Raw genomic sequence first — 27,978 nt, 5'->3', positions numbered from 1 at the left:
CCGAGGGCTGACTGCACAGGATACTAACCCCTAGGCGTATTCACAGATGTGACGTAACAATGACATGTCTGTGCTGTTGCTTCACTCGTGCCCGACTCTCTGACTCTATGGACTGTAGCCCGCCAGGCTCCTCTGTCCATGAGATTCTCCAGGCAAGAATACTGGAGTGCGTTGCCATGCCCTCCTCCAGGGGATCCTCCCAACCCAGGGATCGAACCCGCATCTCTTACATCTCCTTGCATTGACAGGCGGGTTCTTTACCACTGGCGCCATCCTTGCCAAAAGGGCTCACAACTCATTTACAGCAACATAAAAATCTTAACCTATATTGTCCATCTTTAACTATCTGTACTGATTTTTTTTTGTCTACCTACTTTTTGTTCTGTGCATTTTACAGCAGAGGGTAGGGGGTTTGGAGGAGATAATAGAGAAAAAAAACTGAGGAGAGTAAAGGAGGTTTAGAGAAAGAATGCGATAGGAGAACAGCAGGAAAAGCCAGACTGGAGACTGGAGGATTCTGGGAGGGAGGAGGGCCTGGGACTGGTCAGGTTGCTGAGATGACCTGTCGGACAGCCACACCTGAGACGGGAGCAGGACGTGCTGGGGAGACAGAGGGGGAAGAGAGCCTTCCTGCGTATCTCGTTTCTGGTCCATGGAGACGCATCACCCATCAGTCCCGGGGAAGGCACACAGCATCGGTGCCTCAATCTGTTCTCTGAGCATTAAAATACATGCAGTGTCTCTGAAAAAGGAAATGGCAACCCACTCCAGTATTCTTGCCTGGAGAATCCCAGGGACAGAGAAGCAGGCTTCTCTGTCCATGGGGTCACAAGAGTTGGACATGACTTAGAGACTAAACCACCACCACCACCTCCTGTGGGAGTTTTCTCCCAAGAGTTTCCTGGGGTTCAGATAATGCATTATGGTCAGGTTTTTATGTTGTCTGCCAGGTTATGCTAGATGGAAAAAAAAAAAATAAATAAAATAAAATACATGCAGTGTGCTTCACAGACAACCCGGAGACGATAGAAACAGAGTCGATCACATCATTATAATATAAAAATGAACATACCTCAGCGTGGTGGATTCTAATATGATTTTAATAATGTTGGCAAGGAGCCAAATTACAAATGCCCCAGAATCTGGAGTGCAGAACCTCAGAGACAAAATAAAAACTCATAAAAAGAGGAGAGTCTTTTAAAACGGTCATAATCTTTAGGATAAAGAAACCATTTTCTCAACAAAGGTACTGAGCGCACTTAATAATAATTAAATGAGATTAAAGACAAGGTGCACTGTGACCCATTCCCCAAACGGCGGTGATTAGGAAGGTGAGATTCATGTCGATGATGAAGGCAGGGCGCCAGGCGCACATGGGAGCTCGCGTCACCCACAGACCTGGACGAAACGGAAACCTGCTCCCATTTCACCGATAGGCAAGAAGAGGGCAGCCTTGGAAATGGACCCTGGTGGCACGCGGGGCGGCAGGTGCATGCCCACCCTTCCACCCATACAACCCACCATCCAGCAGGGTGTGGACCTGGGGCGAGGCAGGGAGACGCTGCCTCCTCCGGGAGCAACTCGTTACTCCGAGATGCTAAAGTAAGAGCTCCGGATCCCCCACAAACCAAGAGTGAGAAGCTGGAACAACAGGGGTCCCCAGCCCCTAGAGGGACAGGGTGCCACCACCCCGGGGGTGGCAGGACCTCGGAAGTGGAGAAAGAACCCCCTGCCTCAGTGACGCTCATCACCCGTCAGGATGGAGGTGCACCCCCTGCAGGATTTCTGGGTGGGTGGGGGCGTCCCTCAACTCTCCAGAGCAAATGCCTAAATGCTACTGTCCTATGGGTCTCTCTCTTCTCCCCGAGGCCAGATGTTCAGTTCAGGGTGTCTGCTCATCCCGGAAGGAACACAACCACAATTATGTTTGTTGCCAGCACACGTGGTGTTGAAGAGTGGCTGTAAAACAGTGGATGACACACGGCTGACCCCCTTCTGCAGAGCCACCGGTGAACCAGGAGACCGGAGACCGAGGAGACCGGAGACTGGAGGAGACCAGAGACCGGAGGAGACCGGAGACCGGAGACCGGAGACCGGAGACCGGAGGGGGCGACGCCTTTACTTTAAACCCTAAATCAAGAGTTTCAACAGATGCAGATTCCATGAGACTGGAGAGGGAGTCGGGAAGACTTGAGGTTTATACTCTTTAGATGTCGACTTTGGCCGTCCAGGCTATTAAAAAGTTATGTGTAACTTCAAGATGAGAACCATTAGCAGCTTCTTAAAAGAGGATAATCCCAATCTTCGGGAGATTTAATGAGATGGCCCTCACTGCAGCTTCTGACTTGGTCTGCTGTTAATTGAATCAAAGTCAATGACAATCTGGCTGCACTTTGGTGTGAATTTCCTAAAGTTAAGAAACAAAACATAGAAAGACATTATCCAGTGAGGAGTTAGAGCCATTTGTTTACTTTGGCTTAACCTACATTTTCTGCAGGGAGGGAAAAAAAAAATTCCTTGGGATTCACTTGATATTTTGTCTCTATAGGAGCCAATTAGAGTGCACCATACCGAGAGAAACACGGACAGGAAAAGACTAAAGACAAAAAAAGAGGCATGGGGTGGCTTGGTTTGTGTGTTCGTCAACTGGCTGAGTTCATGAATTACTGGGGAATCAGAGGATTTCTAACAACTTAGCTGCACGGCATGATATCCAATGACTAGTTTCCCCACCAGATTTATCTTATTGCTTAGGAAATTTCTGCAGCCAAGCTGCAATTGCTCTAAAGCAAAAAAAAAAAAAAAAAAAAAAGAGTACATTTTCTTTTGCTCTTGTGCATAGCCAAAGCCAGCCAGCTCTAATGAAGAGTCATTTTAAAAATCATGTTCTATAAATGCAGAAGTAAAATAAACTCAAGATTTTTTTTTTTTACTCATTAATGTATCTTCTCAAAAAGGTAAAAAGAACATACTTGAGGACTAAACATATTCTTTAAAACATCAGTAAACAGTAAATATCTAATTATTGTTGTTTAGTAGCTAAGTCGTATCTGATTCTTTTGCAACCCCATGGACTATAGCTGGCCAGGCTCCTCTGTCCAAGGAATTCTCCAGGCAAGAATACTGAAGAGGGTTGCCATTTTCTTCTCCAGGGGATGTTCTCAACCTAGGGATCAAACCTGTGTCTCCCGCATTGGCAGACAGATTCTTTGCTGCTGCTGCTGCTGCTGCTTATTTAGGTGCTTCAGCCATGTCCTACAGTGCGACCCCATGGATTATAGCCTGCCAGGTTCCTCTGTCCATGGCATTCTCCAGGCAAGATACTGGAGTGGGCTGCCATGCCCTCCTCCAGGGGATCTTCCCAACCCAGACAGACTCTTTACTACTTGTAAATAATTTGTTTCTCATAAGGCACAATAGTCCAAGAGATTCATTACATAACCTACATCCCTAAAGAATCCAAAAAGTTAGCCATGTTACCAATTATAAGGACCCCAGTTGTGGACCACAGATACTATAAAGGAACATCTTCAAGAGTTTTCAGTCTAAAAGAAGTTTCTACCAGAAACCAAAGGTGGTTGGACTGACTTGCAAGTAACATGTACCTCCCAATATGTGCATAGCAAAGAAAAGCATACAAATATCAACAACTTTAAATCCCAACTTAAACTATTCCTGTAAAAAGAAGTCCCAGCGTTCCAACCTAGCAGGTTACTTGCACCTTAAATTTTTTTTATGCCAGAGTTGTTACGTTACATCTGCAAAATTTAGAAAGATTTAATGTTAATATAATAAAACGTGTGAATTTTAAAATTTGTCACTACCAGAATAATTAGTTCAAGCCCTGGGAAGCCATTAATATTAAAGTGTAATCATTACACCATCTTCCAATACTTCTGTCACCACCCATTAAAATCGACCCTGAGGATAATCTTTAGAGCCGAAACTCATCATATTTAGAAAGGTGCTTCCTGTATCTGGACAAAACTCTAACCCCCAAAAGATACACATACCCCTATGTTCACAGCAGGACTATTCACAGCAGGCAGCACATGGAAGCAGCCTAAATGTCCATCAACAGGTGAACGAATAGAGAAGATGGGGTAGACATACACAGTGGAGTACTACTCGGCCATAGAAAAGAATGAAATGATGCCACACGGATGCAACCAGAGACGATCAAACTATGTGCCAGAAGTCAGAAAAGAGAAAGACAAATACCATATGGTATCACTTCTATGTGCAACCTAAAATATGACACAGATATCTATGAAAGAGAAACAGATTCACAAACATATAGCACAGTCTTGTGGTTGCCAAGGGCGATGGCGCTGGGGGAGAGACGGAGTGGGAGGTTGGGGTTCACAGATGTAAGCTTTCATGTATGGAATGAATAAACAACAAGGTCCTACTGTGTAGCACAGAGAACCATAGTGAGTATCCTATGATAAACCATAAAGGAATATTAAAAAAAAAAAGTGTGTGTGTATATATATATATATATGTATAACTGAATCACTTTGCTGTACAGCAGAAATTAGCACAGCATTGTAAGTCAACTACGCTTCAATTAAAAAAATAAAAGAGGCTCCCAAGTGTGGCAGTCAGGCCTCCCAGGCAGAAATCAAACAGCAGACAAGGTCAAACGTGCAGTCTTCATCAGGCTTTTCCCAAGGCCTTCTCCCCCAGTGGTTCCCACTCACCTGAAGGAGACCCCGGCCATTTCAAACAGGAGCCTCGCAGCTGTTGTCTCATTGCTGTCGTGGTATTTATCAGACATGAAGATAACTTCTTTTATACCTTAAAAGGCGACGATGGAAGAAATCTCATTATGGGCACGCAGAGACTCTGCAACAGGCATGCGGACAGGAGCCCCGGGCGAGTCTGACGAGTCGCGCTTCCTGAGTGGACCAGCACACGCCGTCCAGTTACTGACACCTGTGTCTGCTGCTGTCAAACACAGCAGCGGACGGATGATATGTCATCTGCCCTCCAGTCTTTATGGATTTTTTTTTTAATAAATGCAAAGTGGAAACATGTCAAATAGTCAAGCCTTGATCCGATTAACAAATTTTCTTTACTGCAGGCAATCAAATCTTCTTTTTTTCACAAGGCAATGACTCCTTAACTCAAGAAGCTAGTGGGGGTGGTAGAGAAGGCTGGCACCATCAAAGACGTGGGCCAGCGTGCTGCCAAGTAAAAACTCTGCAGACCAGTTCAAGCCAGCAGACCGGTCCAAGACAAAGGGCCCATCTGGTTTCCTTCCCTGTCTCACTGGGCGGTTCAAGCATGAGGGCCAAGAGTCTGGAGGGCATGTGACACGTCACCCACTCCTCCACCAGCCTCGGAAGCTGCTCTTCCACACACCCGCCGTCACCTCTGTGCTTGAGGATGGCGAGGAAAACTCGCAGAGGATGGTGTGCCGCCAATGAGGAAGCCCACGACGTTCCTTAACGGAGACTCTCGATCCTGAACCCCCCAGACCCCTTCTGCTCAGAGATCCATGGGCTTGTGATAAACAGCCCCGTTAAAGCACATATCTGGCTAACATTGTAAGTCTTTAAATCTCAAGCCGAGAGCTTTATGGAGATAAAGTGTAGCTGAATCTGAGATGTGACAGTTTGAAAAAGGTGAAATATTCAGCACACAATGGTGCAGATTTATGGTAACCGTAACGTGAGAAAAACCTGAAGTTGGACCATTTGAGCCTTAACGACGTTTATATGTAGAAAGATGTTTATGTCCCAAGTATCTACCATATATTAGAGACAAATTAAAATTTCATATAGAGACTCCCAGCTGACCTTATTTCTGACAGAAGTTCACTTCTCTCCCTCCCCTCTAATCTATGCACAATATGTCAGAAAATGGTAACTTGACAGTAATTATATGCAACGCCTGTGTTGTTTTTTTTGGCAGCTTGCAGTTTAAGAAGTTGCAAACTAAATTAAAAACATGCTAAGAATCACAGAGGATGCAATTAGTCTTAGAATACCTGGCACTGTTCAAAAATAAAACACAGAAAATACCTTGCAAAGTTGATAGTGCAATTAATTTAGATCTAAACAATAGCGATTTAAGATCAAACACATCTGCATTGAGCAGGCAGAGATGCAAACGCAACAAATGGGACGGCCCGGGTCCTACCTGCCTGGATGATGAGCTTAGCACATTCATTACACGGGAACAAGGCGACGTACATGGTACAGCCTTTCACGTCTGCTGAGTTTTTGTTCATAATGGCATTCAGCTCGGCATGGCACACTGCAGATTTGAAGGAGAAAGAAAACCTTAAGACTGCAAGCTCGTGAAGAATTTGCTGATAGTGTTGAGGCATTCCGCTTGCCCCTCTGAAATCACGAAGACGATAGACTCGATTTTTCAAAAATTGATTAGAGATGGAAACTACTGAAAAACAAGCGCTGCCTGGACTGATGGGTTGGTGATGAGCAGCGAAACTGTTGACTGCAGCAGCCCTGGGCCTGTTGGCACCTAGAGCAGCCAGGAGGGGCCAAGGTCAAGTGTCTTCGCCCACCCCACACAGAGCAAGAGCTCACGGCTCCACGAGACCCTGGGGATGGAACTGCGCACCATTTGTGTGTTGATAAGCACACGCGGGGATATTTGCCCTAGCCATTAAAAGGGCAGAGAGCAATTTTAAGAGCAAGAGAATCAGGAAGTGAAGCTAAGCATTTCTGTCCCCGGGGATCTGCTGCACCATATGGTTCTCAGTTCACACACCCCCAAGAAAAAGATCAGCGGATAACCAGCAGTTTGTTACCAGAGAGAAAAACATCCATCCGCTTAACGACCATGGAAAGTCGAGTTCTTGCTATACAGGTCAGTGACCCCAGTCGGTGATCTAAGGGCATCCCCAGGCTTGACTGAGTCCAGGGTTAAGGAGGCCCCCTCCTTCCTGTCCTGCACCTGTTGCAGCCCACCCATCTTCCCAGCTACTTGGCGAGCTGTTCCCATCACCTAACCCACAGGGCAGTCCTGGGAAGGAGCTAGAATCCTTCCCCACTGGGCTCTACGCCAGAGTCCTAGACCTGTTTTGTCAGGCTGCTGTATTGCTTTCTAATAACATCACTTAAGTCTCTGGCTGCATTATCTAAAATTGTTCTTGTGGTTGTGATTTGCAGACTTGTCTGCCCCGTTGGAATCCCCCAGGGAGGACACACCCACGTCTGTGTCCCACACCTGGACACTGTGATGGGCTGGGGTATGGTCAGGGCTTTGGAATTTTTGAGATTCTCTCTGCAGACACATTGAGGAAACACTGCCTTATAGAATCCTCTCGTATCTGCAGGGGGGGCTAACACATTCCAGGCACACCAGTGCTAGATAAATGTTTATTGAATGAATTACCATCTGGCCCTGGTCCAAATCATACAAAAGTCCTAATTCTTAATATAGGGCCTTCCAAGATCTCCCCCTCCGTTTCCAACTCATCCACCTTCTACCCTGAGCACCTTCTTCCAGGAGCATTGAGGCTGTAAAACTAAAAATGCTGCTTACCAACCAGTTCTACAAGATCAGGTCAGCAGCCACTGCAGTCCCTGACCTGCTGTGCACCCTGAAAGGAATTCAGGACACAGCACAGGCGCAGGCACTCTGGGCTCTGGGAAAGCAGGCAGAACAGGCCCTTAGACAGTTAGAGATATCTTTCAGGAAAAAATCAGGTACCGATTCCAAGAAAATATTTTGATGAACCCGGATTCATGAATCTTCAGTTCAGTTCAGTTCAGTCACTCAGTCATGTCCGTCTCTTTGCAACCCCATGGACTGCAGCACAGCCAGGCCTCCCTGTCCATCACCAACTCCTGGAGTTTACTCAAACTCATGTCCATTGAATTGGTGATGCCATCCAACCATCTCATCCTCTGTCATCCCCTTCTCCCCCTGCCTTCAATCTTTCCCAGCATCAGGGTCTTTTCCAGTGAGTCGGTTCTTCGTTTTCAGTGGCCAAAGTATTGGAGTTCCAGCTTCAGCATCAGTCCTTCCAATAAATATTCAGGACTTAGGAAAGCACTAAACTCATTAACTGAGATACCTGTTTCTCGCGACTGGCTTATATTGATGGCACAAACTCCTTAGGCAAATCATGTATACACAGACTTCCCTAACTATCTCTTCTGAGCTGCTCCTCTGACCGACCTGAGAGGCTGAATCCTGGGCTACAGTCCTCAGTAAGACCCTGAATAAGTTCTGAATAAGAGCTCTTATGATCTCTGTTTTTCTCTCGGTCTACAAGGCCTTAAAACAAGAGAGGCCTGAACTCATGGCTCTCATGTATTCGAGCCAGGGCATGCTCGCTTGGTCAATGCACTTTTTTTTTAATCAATGCACTTTTACTCTGGCTCAGACAAGATACAGACCCTGCTCCACTTCCTCCCCAGGTCTCCAGTTTTCGGGGGACGTGCTGTGTCCCTGCAAACCCCGCAGCAGCTCTGCCATGCTGCGGGCAGAAAGCTGACCAAGGGCCTCTCAGGCTGCAGGCAGAAAGCTGACCAAGGGCCTCTCGGGAGATGTTGAGGGGCCCTCATTTTAGCCTATGAATAACCACGATTTAGCCGCATGTGGAAATGAACAGTCTCTGGCATTGTTAAGAAATTCTAAAGGGGAAAAAAAAAGCTGTGTTTCATCAGATCACAGCCAGTCAGAGAACAATCCTCGCTGACTGCAGAGGGACTGGAGCCTGGCTCCCCGAGGCTCTGTGCTGTAAACCCCGGGGTGGGGGGACGCTCAGGGCTCTCAGGGCACTGGCCTGGGAGGGGCCCCGTTAGCCTCATTTCCCTCCTGGGTGACCAAGATGTTCCCTAGCTGGTATTAACACTGCTCAGTGTTAAAAACAATTAGATGTAATTGTTTCTTTTACTTCCCCCTTGAGGGCAGAGCCCAGCCTTTCAGGTTCTCCGTAACTCCCCCAGAGCCCAGTGTTATGCCATGAACATAACGGGTGTTAAATATTTACTGAATGAATAAAGGAGGGAATTCAGATTCCAATTATTGATGGGGACATTGGGGAAAATACAGAAGGTCCTCTTAAATTCAAATATCAAAAATATGCTTTCCCCTCTAATGACTGGTTTTTGATGGTGCTGGTATTAATATTCAGAACTGCAGTTTCTGAATCTGTTAGGAAACACTAGGATATAGTCTTATTTTGCCTTTCTTAAAAACAGTCACATTGAAACTATCTTCCTCTAATTCACTGGAGGCAGTTTGGGGCAAAATTTAACATTATGTCTGGACTCATTAACGAAAATTATCACATGAAACAGATTCTCTTGGGTGGCATCCGACATCCCTGTATCAAGGGTAGTTTATAGAAGTAATACACAGGACTATAAAACAGACTTCCTGTCTCCTAACTACAAAAATCACAGAATGGAGAATACAGAGCTTCTTGTTAGAGAAACAAGAGGTCTCCCAGGCATTTAAGCGGCTGAGCGCTGGGCACACGTGAGTAAAGGAACAAGTCACAATCCACCATCCTGCATGTTCAAAACCAGACAAGACAAAAGCGAAACCCACCCACGCTTCGCTGCCCTTGCTAACCCGTGCACCCCTCCAATTGCAGATGCATCCAACACCTGCCCCAGCCACTGAACTCTAACACCTGCGTCTCAAGCCTGCCTCTGAAGGTTGAGGGGAGAAGCCCCCCATCCCCGCCCCTGGAAGCGCCTGACACTCAGCCCCCCTGTGCTATCAGCCTGGGTCCCCGGGTCTGAAAGTCTCCCTAGCCTGGCTGACCTCTTAGCTCTGCCGCCTCCAGTCTCAGTGGCCCTGACCCTCACTTCCCCTCCAAAACTGCCCTGGCAAAGTTAAGTAAGCTCCTAAAAACTGTTCTGGGTATAACCTTTATTTGCTGGGTCGCCATGTACAAAGTTTAAGAAATACTAGTTCATGGAAACCTGTTGACCTCTGTAACATGCCACTGCATGTATACAGTTCAGTTCAGTTGCTCAGTTGTGTCCGACTCTTTGCAGCCCATGGACTGCAGCACGCCAGGCTTCCCTGTCCATCACCAACTCCCAGAGCTTGCTCAAACTCACGTCCATTGAGTCAGTGATGCCATCCAACCAACTCATCCTCTGTCGTCCCCTTCTCCCTGCTGCCTTCAATCTTTCCCAGCATCAGGGTCTTTTCAAATGAGTCAGTTCTTTGCATCAGGTGGCCAAAGTGATTGGAGTTTCAGCTTCAGCGTCAGTCCTTCCAAAGAATATTCAGGACTGATTTCCTTTAGGATTGACTGGTTTGATCTCTTTGCAGTCCAAGGGACATGTATATAACCAACTATTAAAAAAAAAAAAGCTAAGCCCTAGGGTTATATACATGTCCCTTGGACTGCAAAGAGATCAAACCAGTCAATCCTAAAGGAAATCAGTCCTGAATATTCTTTGGAAGGACTGACGCTGAAGCTGAAACTTCAATCTGCCAATTTCTGTGCTAGAAATACTCCCTGGGGGCCAATTCCAAGCTCCCAAAGTGATTATCATTGCGGAGAGATGCATAGAAGAGGCTGCGCCCACACCCCGCCAGGCAGCCTCCTCCTTACCTGAATCCAGTCCCTTTCTGGCTTCAACCTCTGGGTTCCCTGCTCTCCTGGCCCCTGATTCTCGACCCCTCTCCCGCCAGCAGCCCTCTCAGCATCACCAGACCCTATCTCTGTGGGTCTCTGCCCTGCTCTCAGGTTTCTGGGCATTTCCCAAGGATGCAATCCTGCTCTTTGGGTTTCTTCCCACAATGGTCGACTTTGAGAATTCATCCATTCATAGATTCTCAGAGAGCAGATCTATTTGTAAAACCCTGAAATCTACATTTCTAACCCCAATTTCCCATATTCTCCGCAGGCTTCTTCTTTGGGGGTGGGGGGGCAGAGTCCACTATGATAAGCACTCTGCAGGTATCTGATGACACCAAGTTAAAGGGTGCCTTTATCTTTTTGAGTGTTAGTGTTTCTGTGATGTAGCTTAGGAAGAGCTTCAGCTGGAACTACAAACAGGCCTGAGCACAAAAACCAAGCAAGGAGGATGGTTCTGTTACTCATCTCAAGAGGAGCCTGGTTTCCACATTCACTGTGGGAATCAGGACCAAGTATTCCAAAGAGACACAATGTCTAGGAAGTATTCAGAAGACAGTTAAATTGTTACACACAAGAAGACTCATTTTCTGTTTACCTAGAATTACTCACCTATGGCTGAGCAATAAGCAAAAGAAGTCTCCAAATACTATATGTATATTTGTTAACCACAAACAGTGACACAGAAACCTTCACTGATTCTCAACACTGTTAAAAAGGAAAAGAATCCAATGCTGAAAATAACAGACTGATGCTTCCAAAAGTTCTTGATTGCTAGAAGGAGAACCTCTGTTTCAGGTAATTATAAGACAATTCATATGCTTTGGTCTTTTTTCTTTTATATTACTGACTGTCAGAATTCAGAACGCATTAACCTTGGCCCACTGAGAAGAGACTGTATAATTAGAAAACTGTATTTTTCAAATTCCCTCTTACTAGGGCTTGATTAATCCTTACTGTCTCATGTAGGCGTTTCTCTGGAAGTTTGACAAATTAACAGGATATATTCCATCCTTCGTTAGATTTAAGAGACTCAACATTTTCTAGATTTAACTTTCATCTCGTTTGATGTAAGACTAATACAATATCTATTTTAGACAGTAGCATTATTAAGGTTTACTTAAATAGGTTTTTTAAAAAAAAAGAAGAAGCCTCAGAATAAAGGCTAAACAACTGCTAATTGCCGCACAAATAATTTAATAATGTGATTCTAGCCCAAACTGATCATCACGTGGCTGCTAGGACGTGAGGGGAGCTACCAGGGCCTGATATAATTTGGGGTCAGGAAAATGAAGTTTCTATTCTGGTTAAACTCTCCAGGTTATTTAAGATTCCTTCTCGTTAGTAGTACAGGATTTTACTTGAAGAAAATGACTTTTGAGGGCCTGAGGGCTATTCTGCTGAGGCTGACCTAGAAAGCGGGACAGGCTGGTGAGCAAGCAGTGTCCGGGCGAGTGAACAGTCCAGACGCAGGGCACCTGTTGAACTCAGCCTGGCCCGCCCCACCTTCTGCCAGCGCTCCCCAGGCTGTATTGGACAGGTCTCGGCGTCTCCGGGGACACTCCTGGGCCCCTGACTGATGGCCGTGACATTTCTTGGGGGTGGTGAGGCCACCCAGGATCAAAGTAGGGACAGTCTGTCTCGCTGCCGAGACAGAGGGTCAGGACTCGGAGCCAAGAAGGGTGCACTCGGGGCCGGAAATAGGTGGGAAGCTTCACCCTGCAATTAATAACTGACACAAAACAGGGTGCCGGAGTTCAAGGTTGATCCATGTATTAAAAAAAAAAAACAACTCAGTGTTAATTCTTTCATGATACTCCACTTCTCTTCTGATGGCAGAGCTTTTTTGGCATTCCTTCTGGAAAGCAGGGTCTGTGTTTTCACTGCTGGAGTCATAGAGGGAAGCGAGGGGTTCACCCGGGTCCGTCTCTTGGAGCAGAAGCACCCGCTGACCCCCTTGGACACCTGACGGGGGGCTTCCGCTGAGGGGTTGGCATGTGTCCACTTCTCCAACAGATCCATGCAGGGGCCGCTTCCCTGCTTCAGGAGTTAAGACGGAATTTCCACTACCTGTTTCTTAATTATTGAAGGATATCCTGACAGGGCTTCATCCATCACCACCAGCCTCCAAAGGACCCGTCCTTCAAGTCAGTAATTGAACAGTAGGGGAGCCTGCAAGGTGAAGCCCTCCCTTGGACAGGTTCACACTGCTGTATTTAAAACGGGGCACCAACAAGGACCTACTGGACAGCACAGGGAACTCTGCTCAATGCGATGTGCCAGCCTGGATGGGAGGGGAGTTTAGGGGAGAATGGATACATGTGTATGCAAGGCTGAGGCCCGCCACGGTCCACCTGAGACCATTACAACATTGTTAATCGGCTATACTCCAATACAAAAGAAAAAGTAAAAAACAAAAACAAAAAGTGAATCCCTCTCTGCCTGACCACCCCCGGCACCCCCACAAAGGTTATAAACTGTCCATTATCCCCCAAATCCACAGCAAACATAGCTACAATTTGGCTCTCAACAACATCACTCCTCATCACTCTTGTGTCTCATCTCCCGTCCGAGAAGTTCCCACATCTGCGAAGTAGCAACTGGATTCGTTATCAGAGTTTTAATGGACTGGAGGTTAAGGTGGATAGGGGAAAGGGAGAACCAACTTAGAAACCCACAGTTACATCACTTCTTTATAAGAAAGTGTTGATCGCTCAGTTGTGTCCAACTCTACGATCTCATGAAATATAGGAGCCCCCAGGCTCCTCTATCCATGGAACTCTCCAGGCAAGAATATTGGAGTGGGTTGCCATTTCCTCCTCCAGGGGGATCTTCCCGATCCAGGCATCGAACCCAGGTCTCCTGCACTACAGGCAGATTCTTTACCGTCTGAGCCCCCTTCTCAGGGACCCTTCCCCCCACCACAACCTGCGAGTTCTATGACCCTCTGCATCCTGTGAAGCTCAGCCTCCTGGCCTATGAAACTGAAAGAAAGGGACCTGCCTCTGAGACCCGCCATGCACGCAATGTGTGCAGCCCCAAAGGTGGACTTGGTAAACGTCGGCGCCTGCTGACCCCTCCCGAGACCCGTCGCTGCCCACCTGAGACCCTGCGGCCCCCAGCTGCTCAGCGGGGTGGGCAGGAAGGGAAACATCTCTTCCCCCTCCGTCCCCTGCCCTGGTCCCCGTCCCCTGCCCCCACCCTCTTGCTGAGGCTGCTGGCGAGCAGCTCAGGCACCCAGGGGAGCCACTTAGCCCCCATGGTAGTGCTTAGGGCTAAGGAGACTTCTGACTGTGGTGTTTCCATTACTGATAACACAGCCCCCGGAACTCTAATTACGCTGCCTCCCTGTGTGCTAAGGGCACACAATCAGGTCAGAGGGAGGAGGAGCTGGAAACACTGCACTTCACCGCGGGGTGAGCCGTGCCCAGCTCCCTTCTCACCGTGCACGTGCGACGCAGACTCGTCTGATGCTGAAAGGGGGAGGCGCACCACCATTGGACAGCATCGTGATGCGAACAGTCAAGCTCCCCCGCTCCCCTCCAGGGTTAACGGCTTTTAAGGGTGAACTGGGACTGACCAGTGGGCACTGGACCGGGAGTCAGGACATGGGTTCTACCTGACCCCAGCTCCATCAGGCATGCCTCCTCGGGCGACATGCTGATCCCAACTCGGCCGGAGGAAAGGGGGCTGAACTGATAATTCGAGATTCCCGGGTGAGACCCAAGCTCCTGTCCCTGCCCTACACTTCCCGGGCAGCTCTCAGCCCCCTCCCGACACAACCACGCCTCTTCCTCCTCCCCAGTGTCCATGCCACTCCTGCGCCTCCTCCCTCCCCTTTCCGCTGTGACCTCCCCCATCCTTCACCGAAATAGGCAATTGATCACATTGCTGTTGTTGTTCAGTCGCTCAGTCGTGTCCGACTCTTTGTGACCCCATGGACTGCAGCAAGCCAGACTTCCCTGTCCTTCACTATCTCCTGGAGCTTACGCAAACTCATGGTCACTGAATCAGCGATGCCATCCAACCATCTCATCCTCTTCCTTCCCCTTCTCCTCCCACCTTCAGTCTTTCCCAGAATTGGGGTCTTTTCCAGTGACTCAGCTCTTCACATCAAAGATGGCCAAAGGATTGAAGCTTCAGCTTCAACATCAGTCCTTCCAGTGAATATTCAGGATTGATTTCCTTTAGGATGGACTGGTTTGATCTCCTTGCAGTCCAAGGGACTCTCAAGAGTCTTTTCCAACACCACAATTCAAAAGCATCAATTCTTCAGCACTCAGCCCTCTTTATAGTCCAACTCTCACATCCATACATGGCTGCTGGAAAAACAATATAGCCTGGACTATATGGACCTTTGTTGGCAGAGTGATGTCTCTAACACTGTCTAGGTTAGTCATAGGTTTTCTTCCAAAGAGCAAGCATCTTTTAATTTCATGGCTGCAGTTACTGTCCACAGTGATTTTGGAGCCCAAGAAAATTAAGTCCCTACCTGTAACTCCAGGAACCGAAGGTCGGCTGTCATGGGCTCTGTCCCCACACAACATCCTCCCCCATGACTAAGCGATGAGCTTGGGGACCAGCCCTCTCACATCCCTCATCAATCTCTCTCTCTCTCCTGGAGTATTCCCATCTGTAAGCAACTATGTGCTGCAAAAGCAGACAGACAGACACCAGACCTTCCCCTTGGTCGGACAACATAAACCTCTCCCTTGCCGCGCCCCAGTCCCACAGATGGCCATCATCCTGCTCTCTTCCCAGAATCTCCATCCGCTCTGCCCACTGCCTCACCTGCTGTGCGCCCTCCACCTGCCTCCAGTGTACCTTCAACCCTCCCTGCTGCCTGGAGCTGCTCTCTGCAGTGGGGGCATGACCCCGCAGTGCTGAACCGAATGGGCATTTTCCCACCTCCCTGGACCTCTCGGCAGCCTTTGGCATGGCCACCCCTTGCTCCTTCTGGAAACACTGTTCCGCGTGCTCCCTCACGTCACAGTCCTTCCCTGCAGCCCCTTCCGCTTCCATCAGCCTCTGCACCCGTGGCGCTCAGGGGACGCGGCCAGGGTCCGGCCTCTGCGTGCTCTCCCTGCATCACCTCACCCATCCCCATGAAGTCACCCCAGGCCAACAGGCCACGCAGACATCACCCTCTGCTCTCATACCCAGCCTACAGACCTCACACCCTCCGTGGGAGCTCCCACAGATGCCTCCAACCTCACCGCTCCAGATTTCCCTGGCTCTGACCCCAGACCTAGGTCATGGGACCAGAGCTCTTCCCATCCCCCAGCACCCGCCCATCCTTACCTGATGGGGTCTAATGAATCCTTCAGATCTCCAGGTAATACTCACTTCCTCAAAAAGAACATTCAGCAACATCTGTTTATCCCAGTCCAAGCTACCTGCTCTACTACTAGTCTGCAAGCTGCTTGAACACAGAGGCCATGGTCATTATTTACTGCTGTTGAGTGCCTAGCATAGAATACGTATCATAGATCTCCCGTAAGTATTTGCTGAGTAAATGAACAGCTACAGGTGAACATACCCGGGAAGACATCATGTACTATAAAATACAGTTACAATTTTTAAAAAAGGAAGCAAGAAGCCTCAAGAACTCAGCAACAGACCAAAGTGATACAAGAATACAGGGCTCATTAGTATTTATTTCACTTTCTAAAAAGTTATAATTCACTTGCAGAAGGAAAAAGGACTCAGAGGAATTCTGCTTCTCTTTCCCACCTAAACTCAAAATTAATGGCATTTTGAACAAAGTCTTTTAATTGCAGAATTTAAAAATTCATGCTCGGTTATCTTATTCAATATTTTAAAGTTACTATGGCATCTATCATTTGAAAGAAGCACAGAGATGAAATTTACACCTCCACTAACTGGCCAGGACCTGTGCATCAGATGGTCAGAGCAGGGAGAAGACGGGCACGTTCTAATCCCCAAATTCTCCATTTATCATGGGATTTCCTGAAGCCGGGCCAGCATCCGTGTTTCAATAAACACCACCAGATGGACTGACTCACAGAGGACTCCCCAGTCCTTTCTTTCTGTTTGGTCTTAGAATCACCTCTTGACTAAGCATGTCTCCTCTCTTCATATATTTCCTTGTACTTACAGATGGGCTGGAGGAGGAAAGGGCAACCCACTCCAGTGTTCATGCCTGGAGAATTCCATGGACAGAGGAGCCTGGCAGGCTACTGTCCATGGGGTCACAAAGAGCTGGACACGACTGAGCAACTCAAGCATGCACGCCCACGTGGGGTCTTCTTCATTGCTGTCCGCCAACCTTTTTCTCATCTGTTTGTGGATGAAACACTCTTCAACTGTCCCCTCCTGCCTGTGTGTACCATCTCCATCTGGTTCATACATCTCAGAACTGGAGCAGATTTGAATCGCTGGAAGGAGGGGAAGGTATAAAGCCTGTTCTATATTAATTTGTCCACACGCACAGATGCATATTCCTTCTGTGTTGCTGCCATCGGCAGCCGTTTGCAGTAGCTCTCACCCCAGATGCTTCCAGAATGCCTTAAAAAAAAAAAAAAAAAAAAACCCTAAGCAGAGAAACTGTACCCTGATTGAACACAATCAAAGCTATATTGTTTAATTTTTCTGGAGAAGTCTAGAACTGGCGGAGTCCTCAGTAATCACTTATTTCATAGAGATATTGGGATGTGAAAGTCAAGTTGTGTATCTGACAGCCCCACAATCCCTGGGGTTTACACACACCACACCCGGAGCCCAGGCTCTGGACGGTCAGTCTAGGAGGATTCTCTCGTGTGAACCTGATAACTGTCATCTTCAGCATGCGCAGCTTTTCTTAGCCAGTATGCATATTCAAGGTTTGCACAGTCCTATCCAAATATAAAACCATAGTCCCTTAAGAAGCAGAAGCCAAAAAACAATATAAATATTTGCAAAAATCTCTAGGAACCAAATTTTGGTGTGTATTTCTGGGAGAAGATATGTATCAGTGACAGCATTAACACAGCTTACAAAAGATGGACTCTGGATGGAAAAAAAACTCAAAACAAAACCTTAACAATTCAAGCCAGTTTCAGAACAGAGGAAACGAAATCAGCATAACTGACACAGAATAGATGGATAAAGACCCCAAGGGTCATCGGAGTCAGCTGCTCTCTGTCAGCACACTGCCTGGTCACACAGAGTTTCTAAGCAAAAGCTTATCAATGTAGCATTAAAGAAGTTATATTTATCATTCAGATAATTAATGGGCTGACACACTTGACACAACCTAAACGAGGCTGAACATGGCCCTGAAGTTTTACAGAGGCTATTAATCTCTCAGCAAACCTTTTATTTAGAGACAGTACAAACTTTAGCCTGCTTCCTGGTCATCAATTTGGAAATCACTAACCTTGAGTTGTTTTAAGTTTTATTATAAACTTCCATGAAGTAAACAGACTCTTTATAAGCGAAGGCCAGTAAGTGTATTTTCATGGGTAGGTTTGATCCCATAGATGAGCATTTGAGCTGTTCCTACATTGCCTCCACAGAGCCAGGTATTCGTATGCATTGTTACTACACATCCTTTCTAGATACTCATGGTGAAATAGTAATCTCCTGCTCTTTGAAAATAATTAGCTCTGAATCTATAGATTAAAATGTATAGGTAATGAGACTTCCCTGGCAGTCCTGTGGTTTAGACTTAGCCTATCACTGCAGGGAGTGCAGGTTCAACCCCTAGTTGAGAAGCTAAGATCTCACAAAAAAACATAAAAACAGAAGCACTATTGTAACAAATTGTATGCAACAAATTCAATAAAGACTTTAAAAATGGTCCACATCAAAAAACTTTTAAAAAGTGTACAGATAAAAGTCAAATAAATGAATAAAATCATGATTTGTTCTTTCCTAAGGACTGTTTATAAATGTTTATAAACATTTATACCTGAAAATGAAATACACTTATGTTAAGCTGGTTGAATTTCAGGGAGAGCCTCATACATAAGCCGTTGTGTTTCCCTGTTTGTCTAAGACAGTACATGGTTGAAACCCAAGTTTGCCTCTCTTTTCATAAAAACGATCTCCTTTATTTCTTTACTGTAAACTTGCTCCAAGGTTTTCCATTGATTACACTAGTTATTTTGTATAAAGTCCCTAATTAGACCCACTGTCAGGATACAAGTGCCGGATGGCCAGGGCAGGGGAGAGGGGGTTGGGGGCTGCCACCAGTGAAATTAGAATTCTGCAGGAAAAGAAACAGCAAGTCATCAAATCCATGGATCTGCCTAACAGAACCAGAGGGCATTCAGTTTCAACCAGCTGAGGGAACAAATTTGATCTTAATTACTAAGAAGCTCCTACAAGTTGTGAGGAAGCCACAGCTTAAGGAGGATCAGCCTCCTAAGTTCTTGATAAATTAGTTTCTCAAGACTAACCTTTTGGATGTCAAAGAAATATATCACATGCGTGGCAGTCAGGAAAATGTCAGTGTTCAAGGGGGTAAGGTAAATGGCTAAGGAAATCACGAAAATGACATCTATGCATGCTTAACAATATGCTAAATCTGAAAAATAAAGATTACATTTAAATATAAAATTGAAAGAACTGCCACATACTGGCAAAACTGTTTCAAGCTGCCATGTTCAACTCTTGCCTTAATTAATTCCAGTACTTTCCTTCCCAGCATTATACCCTTTTTAGAGTTTTTCTGCAGAAATACGAACTGACTCTGGAAAAAGCCCCACATCGCCATGTTTAGCTGATGCATCAGAGAACAAGGCTACCCACCCTCTTGGGACATCAAGACTATGGTCCCTTCCATGATGAAAGGGCAAAGCAACAGGCAAAGCAATCCTGGCTTCGTGACTGACCGGGATGGGAAGAGGAGGCCAAGCAAAGGCATGTGCTTCCCCATGAATCCCTTCTCCCATGGGAACCAGCATGGCAGGAAAATCCAGGCAAGCTTGATGTGCATGGGGAGCTCCTTTACAAACATGAAGTTTAACAACAGCTCCTGAGAAAGAAAGAAGCTGATTTCACGCCAACACTCGGTCTGTAAACCATGTCATCAAAATCGCTTATGAAAACCCACAGAAAGAGCGATCTCTGCATTACCACAAGTATTTCACCTCCATTTTATAAAATTGGTATTTTGATTAAATGTGCTTCACTCTGATGAATTCCACAAAGAGAAACGAATGGAAAATGTCAGCTGAATTCTTCATCCTGGGGTTAGCAACCACCCCCTCATGAAAATCAAAGCCTTCCAAAGGTTTTTACCTGGTAAATTAGATAAATCTGCTCCTTCCTGGGTTTTTTTTGTTTTTTTTCCATTGTCATTCATGTGAAAAGTTGTCACTATAATAATGCTGATTTCTTCCTGACACAGTTAACTGACATCATACTATCTTTTGGATTTTTCGGGAAAGAGATGAGATAAAATGCAGTTTCCTTGGCAGGGGGAATTTTCATTTTCCGTATTAATACTACATTATCGTCAAATCATTTCCTGAAGTTTTGATCCTAAGCCTGGAAGAACAGAAACACCCTTTAAAAATGCCTCTCCAGAGACCTGGCCCAGAGGAAGCCCAGTCTTCCTATTCTGACACATGTATTCTGTGCTTACCTCCTGTCCACAAAGTGTCAATCAAGACTGCTGCTACTGCTAAGTCACTTCAGTCATGTCCGACTCTGTGCGACCCCATAGACGGCAGCCCACCAGGCTCCCCCGTCCCTGGGATTCTCCAGGCAAGAACACTGGAGTGGGCTGCCATTTCCTTCTCCAATGCATGAAAGTGAAAAGTGAAAGTGAAGTCGCTCAGTCATGTCCGACCCTCAGCGACCCCATGGACTGCAGCCTTCCAGGCTCCTCCATCCATGGGATTTTCCAGGCAAGAGTACTAGAGTGGGGTGCCACTGCCTTCTCCGCAATCAAGACTAGTGACTTCCAAATTTACAGCATTAATAAGGAGAATTACTAAGTTGTATAATTTACTGGTAAGCTTAAACTCACACAATTCCCAAGCTCCCCTTTGCAGCAATGTGAAGGCAGGCCAGGTGTATATGGCTTCCTACCCCGTCCTAGGCACAGGCCACCAACCACCTGAGCATTCCACCTCTGGCAGGTCGTTTCATGGAAATCTCTGTTTGTTCAAGTGCATAGAGAGAAGACAAAAATGGGAGGTCTGCCGTGCCTCGATCCACCCATTTCGGCAAAGCTGAACTCCGGTGCCTCCCTGCAGGGAACACAGAGCACCAGCCCCAGCGTTAGATGATGTCACCCACCTGTGTGGCGTTGTATTAGTTACCTGACGTTTCTGGGCCTGCAGATTCCTAACCATGAATGATGTGGGCAGCTAAGACCCTGTGGGCATGAACCCCAGGCACCAGTGAGGTTCTTCCAGGGGTACAGGACCACAGACTGGCAAACAGGCATCCAGCACTTACGTATACTTTTCCCAAACATGTGCAAATGCTGTGCAGTAACGTTCAGATTAATGCAAAGTATTACTGATAAACAACTCTTTGTCATCATGGATTTTCTGACTCAAAAGATACTACCAAAAAGCATGACCTCACTTATACGTGGAATCGAAAAAATAAAAACAAGGTCACAGGTACACAGATGGATGGTTGCCAGAGGCGGGAGGTGGGGCAGAGAAACAGGCAAAGGGGGTCAAAGGTACAAACTTTCAGTTATAAAATAAGTCCTGAGGCTGTGGTGTACAGCATGGTGACTGCAGTTAATACCACTGTACTGCACACTTGAAAGTTGCTAAGAGATCTTATAAGTCCTCATATGAAAAAACAGTTTTCTGTAAACATTATCAAATATCGGTATGTATGAATCATCATGTCATATACCTGCCACTAATGTAAGTGTGTATGTCAATTACACCTCAACTTTTTAAAAAAGATACTAATAGTTTAACTAGCATTATACAGGGGTCTTGGAAGGGGTTTTTTTTTTTTTTTTTTTTTGACATTTAAAAGAGGGTCCCATATAATCAGTTGTTGTCCTTCAGTTGCTGAGTCGTGTCTGACTCTTTGTGACCCCATGGACTGCAGCATGCCAGGCTCCTCTGTCCTTCACTACATAATCAGAAGAACTAGGAAATCAGTGGTCTAGAATCTAGATCATCTCTACAGCTCCTTTACAGGGATGGACACATTGTCTATCGTTCCTGAAATAGCAGTCTACGAGGTTAATCCCACACAATTTCAGACACTGTCATTTATTTTGTCATTAATTTTTTTCAGTCATAAAATGCAAAAAAAGAATCTGCAGTTTAGTCAATTATCACCAAGCATTTCTATTACATCCAAGGCTACCTAAACATTTACTTTTCTGTGGCCCAAAAACCCTTAAAAAGATGGGAACTGAGTGTATGGTTTCCAGCCATAGTTATTTAGACTTAAAGTCCATCTCCGCCTGTATTATGATGGTAGTAATACTAAATGCCTCTTAAAAACCATTTAATACCTTCTCCGACTTTTATGGTACATCGAATTACAAGCTCACTCTCCTGAAAGAAAACGGTCTACATTCTAACACAGCTCCATGTACAAATGAATAATTGATAAGTAAGGGGCAAAGAGCTTCGAAAACCTAGAGGTATCACATGAATAGTAAAAAATAATGCAGACAGACAACCAGTGCTCTGAAACTCAGCAAGCATTCAATAAAAAGCAATCAGAGAAGCTGGACAAATGCCTGTATGGGTTCTTTCTTTCCAATTCCTTCTGGAAAGGAGCTCTGAACTTGGACAAAAGGCAAGTGTCTCAGAACAAACACAATCAGCTACTGGAGAGGTTCTGGAAGTGGGGAGTCGGGGGCAGGGGGCAGTAAGTGTGTTGCAAAGCCTTGGGCTTTCTAGGTCACTGCCAGAAATGTGCCTGGGGCTCCCGGTGATTGAAAGAGGCACAGGTCGCACTGGGAGTAACCCATGAGGTTAGTCATAGTGTAACTAGCATTATAAAGGGGTCTTGGAAGTTTTTTTGACATTTAAAAGAGGGTCCCATATAATCAGTTGTTGTCCTTCAGTTGCTGAGTCGTGTCTGACTCTTTGTGACCCCATGGACTGCAGCATGCCAGGCTCCTCTGTCCTTCACTACATAATCAGAAGAAGTAGGAAATCAGTGGTCTAGAATCTAGATCATCTCTACAGCTCCTTTTTAGGGATGAACACATTGTCTACCCTCCGTGAAATAGCAGTCTGTCCACCAGGTCAAGCCCACACAATTCCAGACACGGTCACTTACTTTGTCATTAATTTTTTTAAGTTATAAAATGGAAAAAAAGAATCTGCATTTTAGGAAGTAACTGAGCTTATTATGAGTAAGCTGAGCTCATGAGTAACTGAGCTCAGTAACCCATGAGGACCCCTCTACTCCCATGCGACCACTAGCATCTCTTTGTGTAACCAGCCTCAGCACCAGAGACACCTCCCAAGAATCCCTCTATCGGGAATTCAGCACTGTCCCGACTCAGTGAATAAGGGCTGGGGTACTCACACCCTTCAGCACGGACTCTGAATTCACTGACTCATTTCTGTGATCTTTATATGGGACCTTGGACTGTCCCATGAGAAATCACCTTTGCATGCGCCTACAAACAACGAACCATTTCCCTTCTTTCTTATTGAAAGACACAGAATGACAAGCAAGAAGACCAAAAGTTTCTAAAACACGTAGGCCCATCTTTCCCACGCTTCACTCCTCTCAGCTGAGGCAGAGAAGGCAGTTTTACCCTCTTTTCCCTGGGACCCTGCCCTTTCTATTCCTCCAGGGGGGTGGGAGTGAAATGAACTAACCCGACTATGAAACCCCCTGCAGCACCAAACTGTGTCTGATTCCCTGAGAACCCAGAGTGTTCCGTAGTTCTCCCCAGTCTCATTCCTCAATTCCTTCTCCACCTCCGGGTACGTTTTTCTTCTTGCCCTGAAGCAGCTTAGACGAAAATTATGGGGCGTATTTAACATGATTAAGGTCCAGGAACATTAGTAAAAAATACGTAAATTCGGCTAAACGGAGACTTGGAGCTCTTCATGAGGAAAAACTCCAGAGGAAAACCTCACAGGCAAGAGCCAACTTTAACAGAAAGGGCTCACATCACACCTGAACTCACTGCCTGCCTGCACTCGTTTCCCGCAAGCACATCTTTCCCATCCGGGTGGTCCCCATCTACGTTACTCCCAGCAGAGGCGGTCTGTTCATAAACACAGGTCCACGCCTTAAAAGAAATTCAGCAGCATATGAAGCCCAAGGCACCTCTTCCCAGCATTAGCTGCATATTCTCCAGGGAATTCAAGGAAGAAAACGATGCTTTGCTGGGCCCTCCCAGCTTATCTCTCTGAAGGGAGTCTCCCTGGGGCCCAGATGGGCCACAAGCATCCTTCCCTAATTTAACGATAAAAACCAGAAACGGCCAGGCCCAGGGTCGGCTCCATGCATCTGGCTTGTGGTCTGACCCCCCATCCACCCTGGCAGCGCAGCGCCCCAGAGAACAGGAGGAGGTGACCGCGTCCTCCCTCGCCCAATGCCCAGCTCACAGCTTGTGTCCTGCCTCCCAGAGGTGAACCTGAGCCACAGGTCCTCGGTAGGTAGAAATACATGCTGCTCCTCATCAGAACGAAGCCCAGGCTGGTACTTGGTTAACTGGCTCCGTTCATGAGTCGCCAAGACACAAAAGGCAGGGGCCACCGTGCCCACTTCACAGTCGCCGCCCCCAGGGCTGCGGCACTCTGCAGAGACGCCCGCCACCTGCAACGCTGCCCAGCCTAGCCACCGCCACGCCTCCACTCCTTGGTTCCCTTTGGAATTTAAGGGAAGGGGGTGGGAAGCTGGGCTAGTTCAATAGGATTTGTTTTCTTAACTGGAAAGGAAGATGATGCTTTCTGACCATCCCTGGTAAGCCCTCACCGAGGCCATGCCACGAGCAGGACAGAACACACAACGTGCCCTACCGTAAGGGTACTTGGTATCCAGGATGTTCTCTGCTGTCCTCCTCCAAGGCAAGAGGTCATCACTGCACCCATTTGGCATCCCGTTGTATCCGATGCCCACGATTTTGTTTTCTGCATTCACGATGCAGGCACCGACCTGCAGGGAAACAGGCCCAAAGGCTTGATGACTTCGAGGGGCCGGTCTGCCACTGCAGAGGCAGCAAATGAGACCAGAGGCCTGCGGAGCTCCAGAATGGGCAGGGGCCTCTGGAGGGGCCGAGAGCTCTGTCTCCTTGGGGTACGAGAGGCAGTAAACAGGGGTGTGTGACAATTTACTCTCTCACAGGAGAATGTGAGCAGGCAGGAATGCTGTGCAAAAGACAGTAGATTGACCCTGCTTTTCTAAGTTGGCAGGGGTCCACGGAGCCTCTTGCTTTTGTAATTTGCTCACTCGTGGGCATCTCCGTGTCTGTCTGCCAGTGTCCAAACATTCTCCTGCAGAAATCGCTTACCTGGGAATTTGGATCTTTGCTCCTCTGTGCTGATAAGAAGGCCACCGCCATGAAATACTCAGGCCATTCAAGATAGTCATCACGTTTTCTGCAGGGAACTTCGCTCATGCTGGGTCTAGAAGGCAAACACACAACAAAACAGCAGTCGACAAACACATTTTGGTCAATCTGCTTTCCAATTCGACCCAAGCACACATCAGCTTTGGCTCTCCAAACTTAAAACAATTTCTATTGACATTTATCAATCAGACATCAGAGCACATTAACCCTGGACATTCTGTGGTCTTAAGAAAAAAAAAAATTAAGTTAACTATTTCAAAAGTTTGCCTGTGCAGCTGCATCTTCCCAAATATTATATCTATTTACTACTTTCTCATAGGTTTTTTTTTTTTTTTGGAAGTTACTACACATGCCTAAACTACAAATCATTCTCATCTTTCACCTCTCTCCCTTATCAAATGATGTCAGCACAAGAGGGCAGGGGAAGAGAGAACATTTTTTGACCATCTAATCTACCCTGCCTGCACACTAAGTCACTCCAGTTGTGTCCAACTCTTTGTGACTATGGACTGTAACCCGCCAGGCTCCTCTGACCATGGGGATTCTCTAGGCAAGAACACTGGAGTGGGTTATCATTTCCTTCTCCAGGGGATCTTCCCAACTCAGGGATCGAACCCATGTCTCTTATCTCTCCTGCATTGGCAGGCGCATTTCTTACCAATAGGGCCACCCAGGAAGACCGATCTACCCTAATCTATTTCAGATACTCTTAAAGGTTGTACACATCAACTCAATGAAGGCTTCTTCTGAGTTAAGGTAACTCACACCCCTCTAACAGAGACTCAAAGAACTTATGTAACTTGCCCTAAATCAGGTGGGATTACTATCCACGCCAGAAGGATTCCACATGACTCCGTCCTAGCTGTGATATTCCTGTATCCCTCGCCTTTCCCTTCCCTTAGTTTCCCCAGATGGGACAGAAATTATCCACCCAGAGCAGTGACTCAAACGAAGAGAAACTATTTAGACTCTTGCTATGATTATGGCAAGATTTCAGTAACACTGGACTACACTCAGGGGAAGGAACTGTCTCTACAACGGGGACAGAGCCCCTCAAGTGAGCAAAAACTGCCAGTAAGGGGGAGGGGCCCTTTCAAGGGAGAAGAAAACAAGAGCAAAGAAGCAGAGCAACACAGGAACCGACTTCAGTGAGTCTGGAGAAAGCCTAGGCATCTGGGCTTAAGAAAGGTGAGCATTTCCCGGCAGCTCGGCTTCGGGATCCAGCTGTGACGTTACAGCTAGGACCAGCGCCAGAGGGTGCCTACAACTGGGTACCATCCACTGGGAACCATCCGATTTGTTTAGTCGCCAGTCGCTCAGTCACCTCCGACTCTTTGCAACCTCGTGGGCTCGTGGGCTCCTGGGCTCCAGGCTCCTCTGTCCATGGGATTTCCCAGGCAAGAATACTGGAGCGGCTTGCCATTTCCTTCTCCAGGGGATCCTTCCCCACCTAGGGATCGAACCCGTGTCTCCTGCATTGGCAGGCGGACTCCTTACCACTGAGCCACCGGGGACGTCCCCTTACCACTGAGCCACCGGGGACGTCCCCAAACTGGTTCATTCAAAGTTTAAGGGTTAGCACCCAAACTTGCTGCGGGGGCCCCGGGATGAGTGCTTGCCAAACAAGAAGACGAAGACGTGAAGGAGAGGGTAACTTAATACCCCGATTTGGTCTACCGTTCGCCGCCGGTGCAGAAGCACAAGAGGACCACAGGTCCGGGGTGATGCCGCTGGTCAACCGGCAGGGTCACAACCCGCCCTCCTCCCGCCCCAATTCCAGGCAGGAGCCCGCCGCCCCGCTGCACACGTGGCCGCTGGAAGTGACTTCCAGATTTCCCCGGCGCGCGCCCTCGGCTCCCGCGGCAGGGAGAAGGCGTCTCGGAGGCCGCGGGGCCCGCCGCGAAAAGCACCGAGCGCCGCCGACCCCGCACGCGTTCCCCCGGCAGCAGGTGTAACCGGGAGGGGGCGTCCCCGGGGCTCAGCGCGCCCCGGCCGCACCACGTGGCCCGCACCGCCGCCCCCGCGCCCCCTCCTGCCCCCTCCGGCCCCGGCCGGCGACCTGCAGGCCAGCGCCCGTCCCCGCCGTCCCGCCGCCACCGCCGCCGCCGCCGTCCCGCCGCGCGCCCGGGGAGGAAGTCGGCCGAGGGGGCGGGCCCGCCGCGCGGCCGGAAGGCGGCGGAGGCCTGGGCGGGCGCGCGGCCGGGGAGGGGTCCCGGGTGGGGTCGCGGGCGCCTCCGCGTCCCGGCACGCTGGGAGCCCGGCCAGCCCACCCGAAAGTCCGGCCGCGGCCTCTGGGCCCGGCGCGGGAACGACCCCTCCCGGGGCCCATGTCCCCACTTTGTTGTGGGGGGTGTGGTTTGGGGTTCGCCGTGACTTTGATCCGGTGGCTGCGACCTGCGCGGTCGCCCCGCCTCCCTGGGTCCTCCCGAGGGACCACCGGCAGCCGCTCCCCCCCCGCGGGCTCCGACTTCAAGACAACCGCTGCTTTTTTTTCGGAACTCTGGATCTGAGGGTAGTTTTTGTTGTTGATGGTGCAGGTTTGGGGTGTTTCCCCACCACCACCACCGCTTGGATCTACCGTCAGCTACTTAAAGCTCTCGCTATAAAGCAATGTGATAGATAGAAACTATGAGCGTAAGAGACCCGAAAGAGTCTATAGCAATCAAACCGAGAGGGGCAGGAAGGAAGAACTGGTTTTGGCCTCTGGAGCGGGCCTCCTGTGTCGCCGTAGCAGCTTCGGTTTCTGGCAGGAAGGGTTCGTCGGAGGCAGCGCACAGAAGCTCTGCCTCGAGGCACAAATGCCTCGAAGCTGTATTTGCATAGGTGCTTTGCTTGGCCAGCTTCCAGTTCCTACTCAAATTCTGTGGAAGGGCCTGACACGTGTGCTGAACTAGCCTGCTACCCATTTCCG

At 47.8% G+C, this 27,978-nt stretch overlaps 1 protein-coding gene and 1 long non-coding RNA gene across 3 annotated transcripts; both read right to left on the bottom strand.

Moving 5' to 3' along the window:
* Nucleotides 1-1,082: 1,082 nt before the first annotated feature.
* On the bottom strand, nucleotides 1,083-27,222 carry DCTD (dCMP deaminase). 2 transcript variants are annotated; one of them, XM_055567453.1, is made up of 6 exons: nucleotides 27,127-27,222; nucleotides 25,008-25,122; nucleotides 24,517-24,652; nucleotides 6,148-6,264; nucleotides 4,704-4,800; nucleotides 1,083-2,407 (listed from the first exon to the last, which is right to left on the bottom strand). In XM_055567453.1, the coding sequence occupies exons 2-6, from the start codon at nucleotides 25,113-25,115 to the stop codon at nucleotides 2,329-2,331; spliced, it is 537 nt and encodes a 178-aa protein (XP_055423428.1). In that variant the 5' UTR covers nucleotides 25,116-25,122; nucleotides 27,127-27,222; the 3' UTR covers nucleotides 1,083-2,328. The 2 variants fall into 2 exon arrangements, with proteins under 2 accessions (XP_055423428.1, XP_055423427.1); XM_055567452.1 differs by lacking the exons at nucleotides 1,083-2,407; nucleotides 4,704-4,800; nucleotides 6,148-6,264 and adding an exon at nucleotides 12,285-12,625.
* Nucleotides 16,226-19,551, bottom strand: LOC129643194 (uncharacterized). The gene is made up of 2 exons (XR_008710135.1): nucleotides 19,423-19,551; nucleotides 16,226-17,113 (listed from the first exon to the last, which is right to left on the bottom strand). It is a non-coding gene; the product is annotated as an uncharacterized LOC129643194 (long non-coding RNA).
* Nucleotides 27,223-27,978: the final 756 nt, after the last annotated feature.

This window comes from Bubalus kerabau, chromosome 2, assembly GCF_029407905.1.
Source record: "Bubalus kerabau isolate K-KA32 ecotype Philippines breed swamp buffalo chromosome 2, PCC_UOA_SB_1v2, whole genome shotgun sequence".
Taxonomy (NCBI): domain Eukaryota; kingdom Metazoa; phylum Chordata; class Mammalia; order Artiodactyla; family Bovidae; genus Bubalus; species Bubalus kerabau.
Note: the sequence above shows the minus strand (reverse complement) of the source record. Positions and strands in the feature narration are given on the sequence as shown.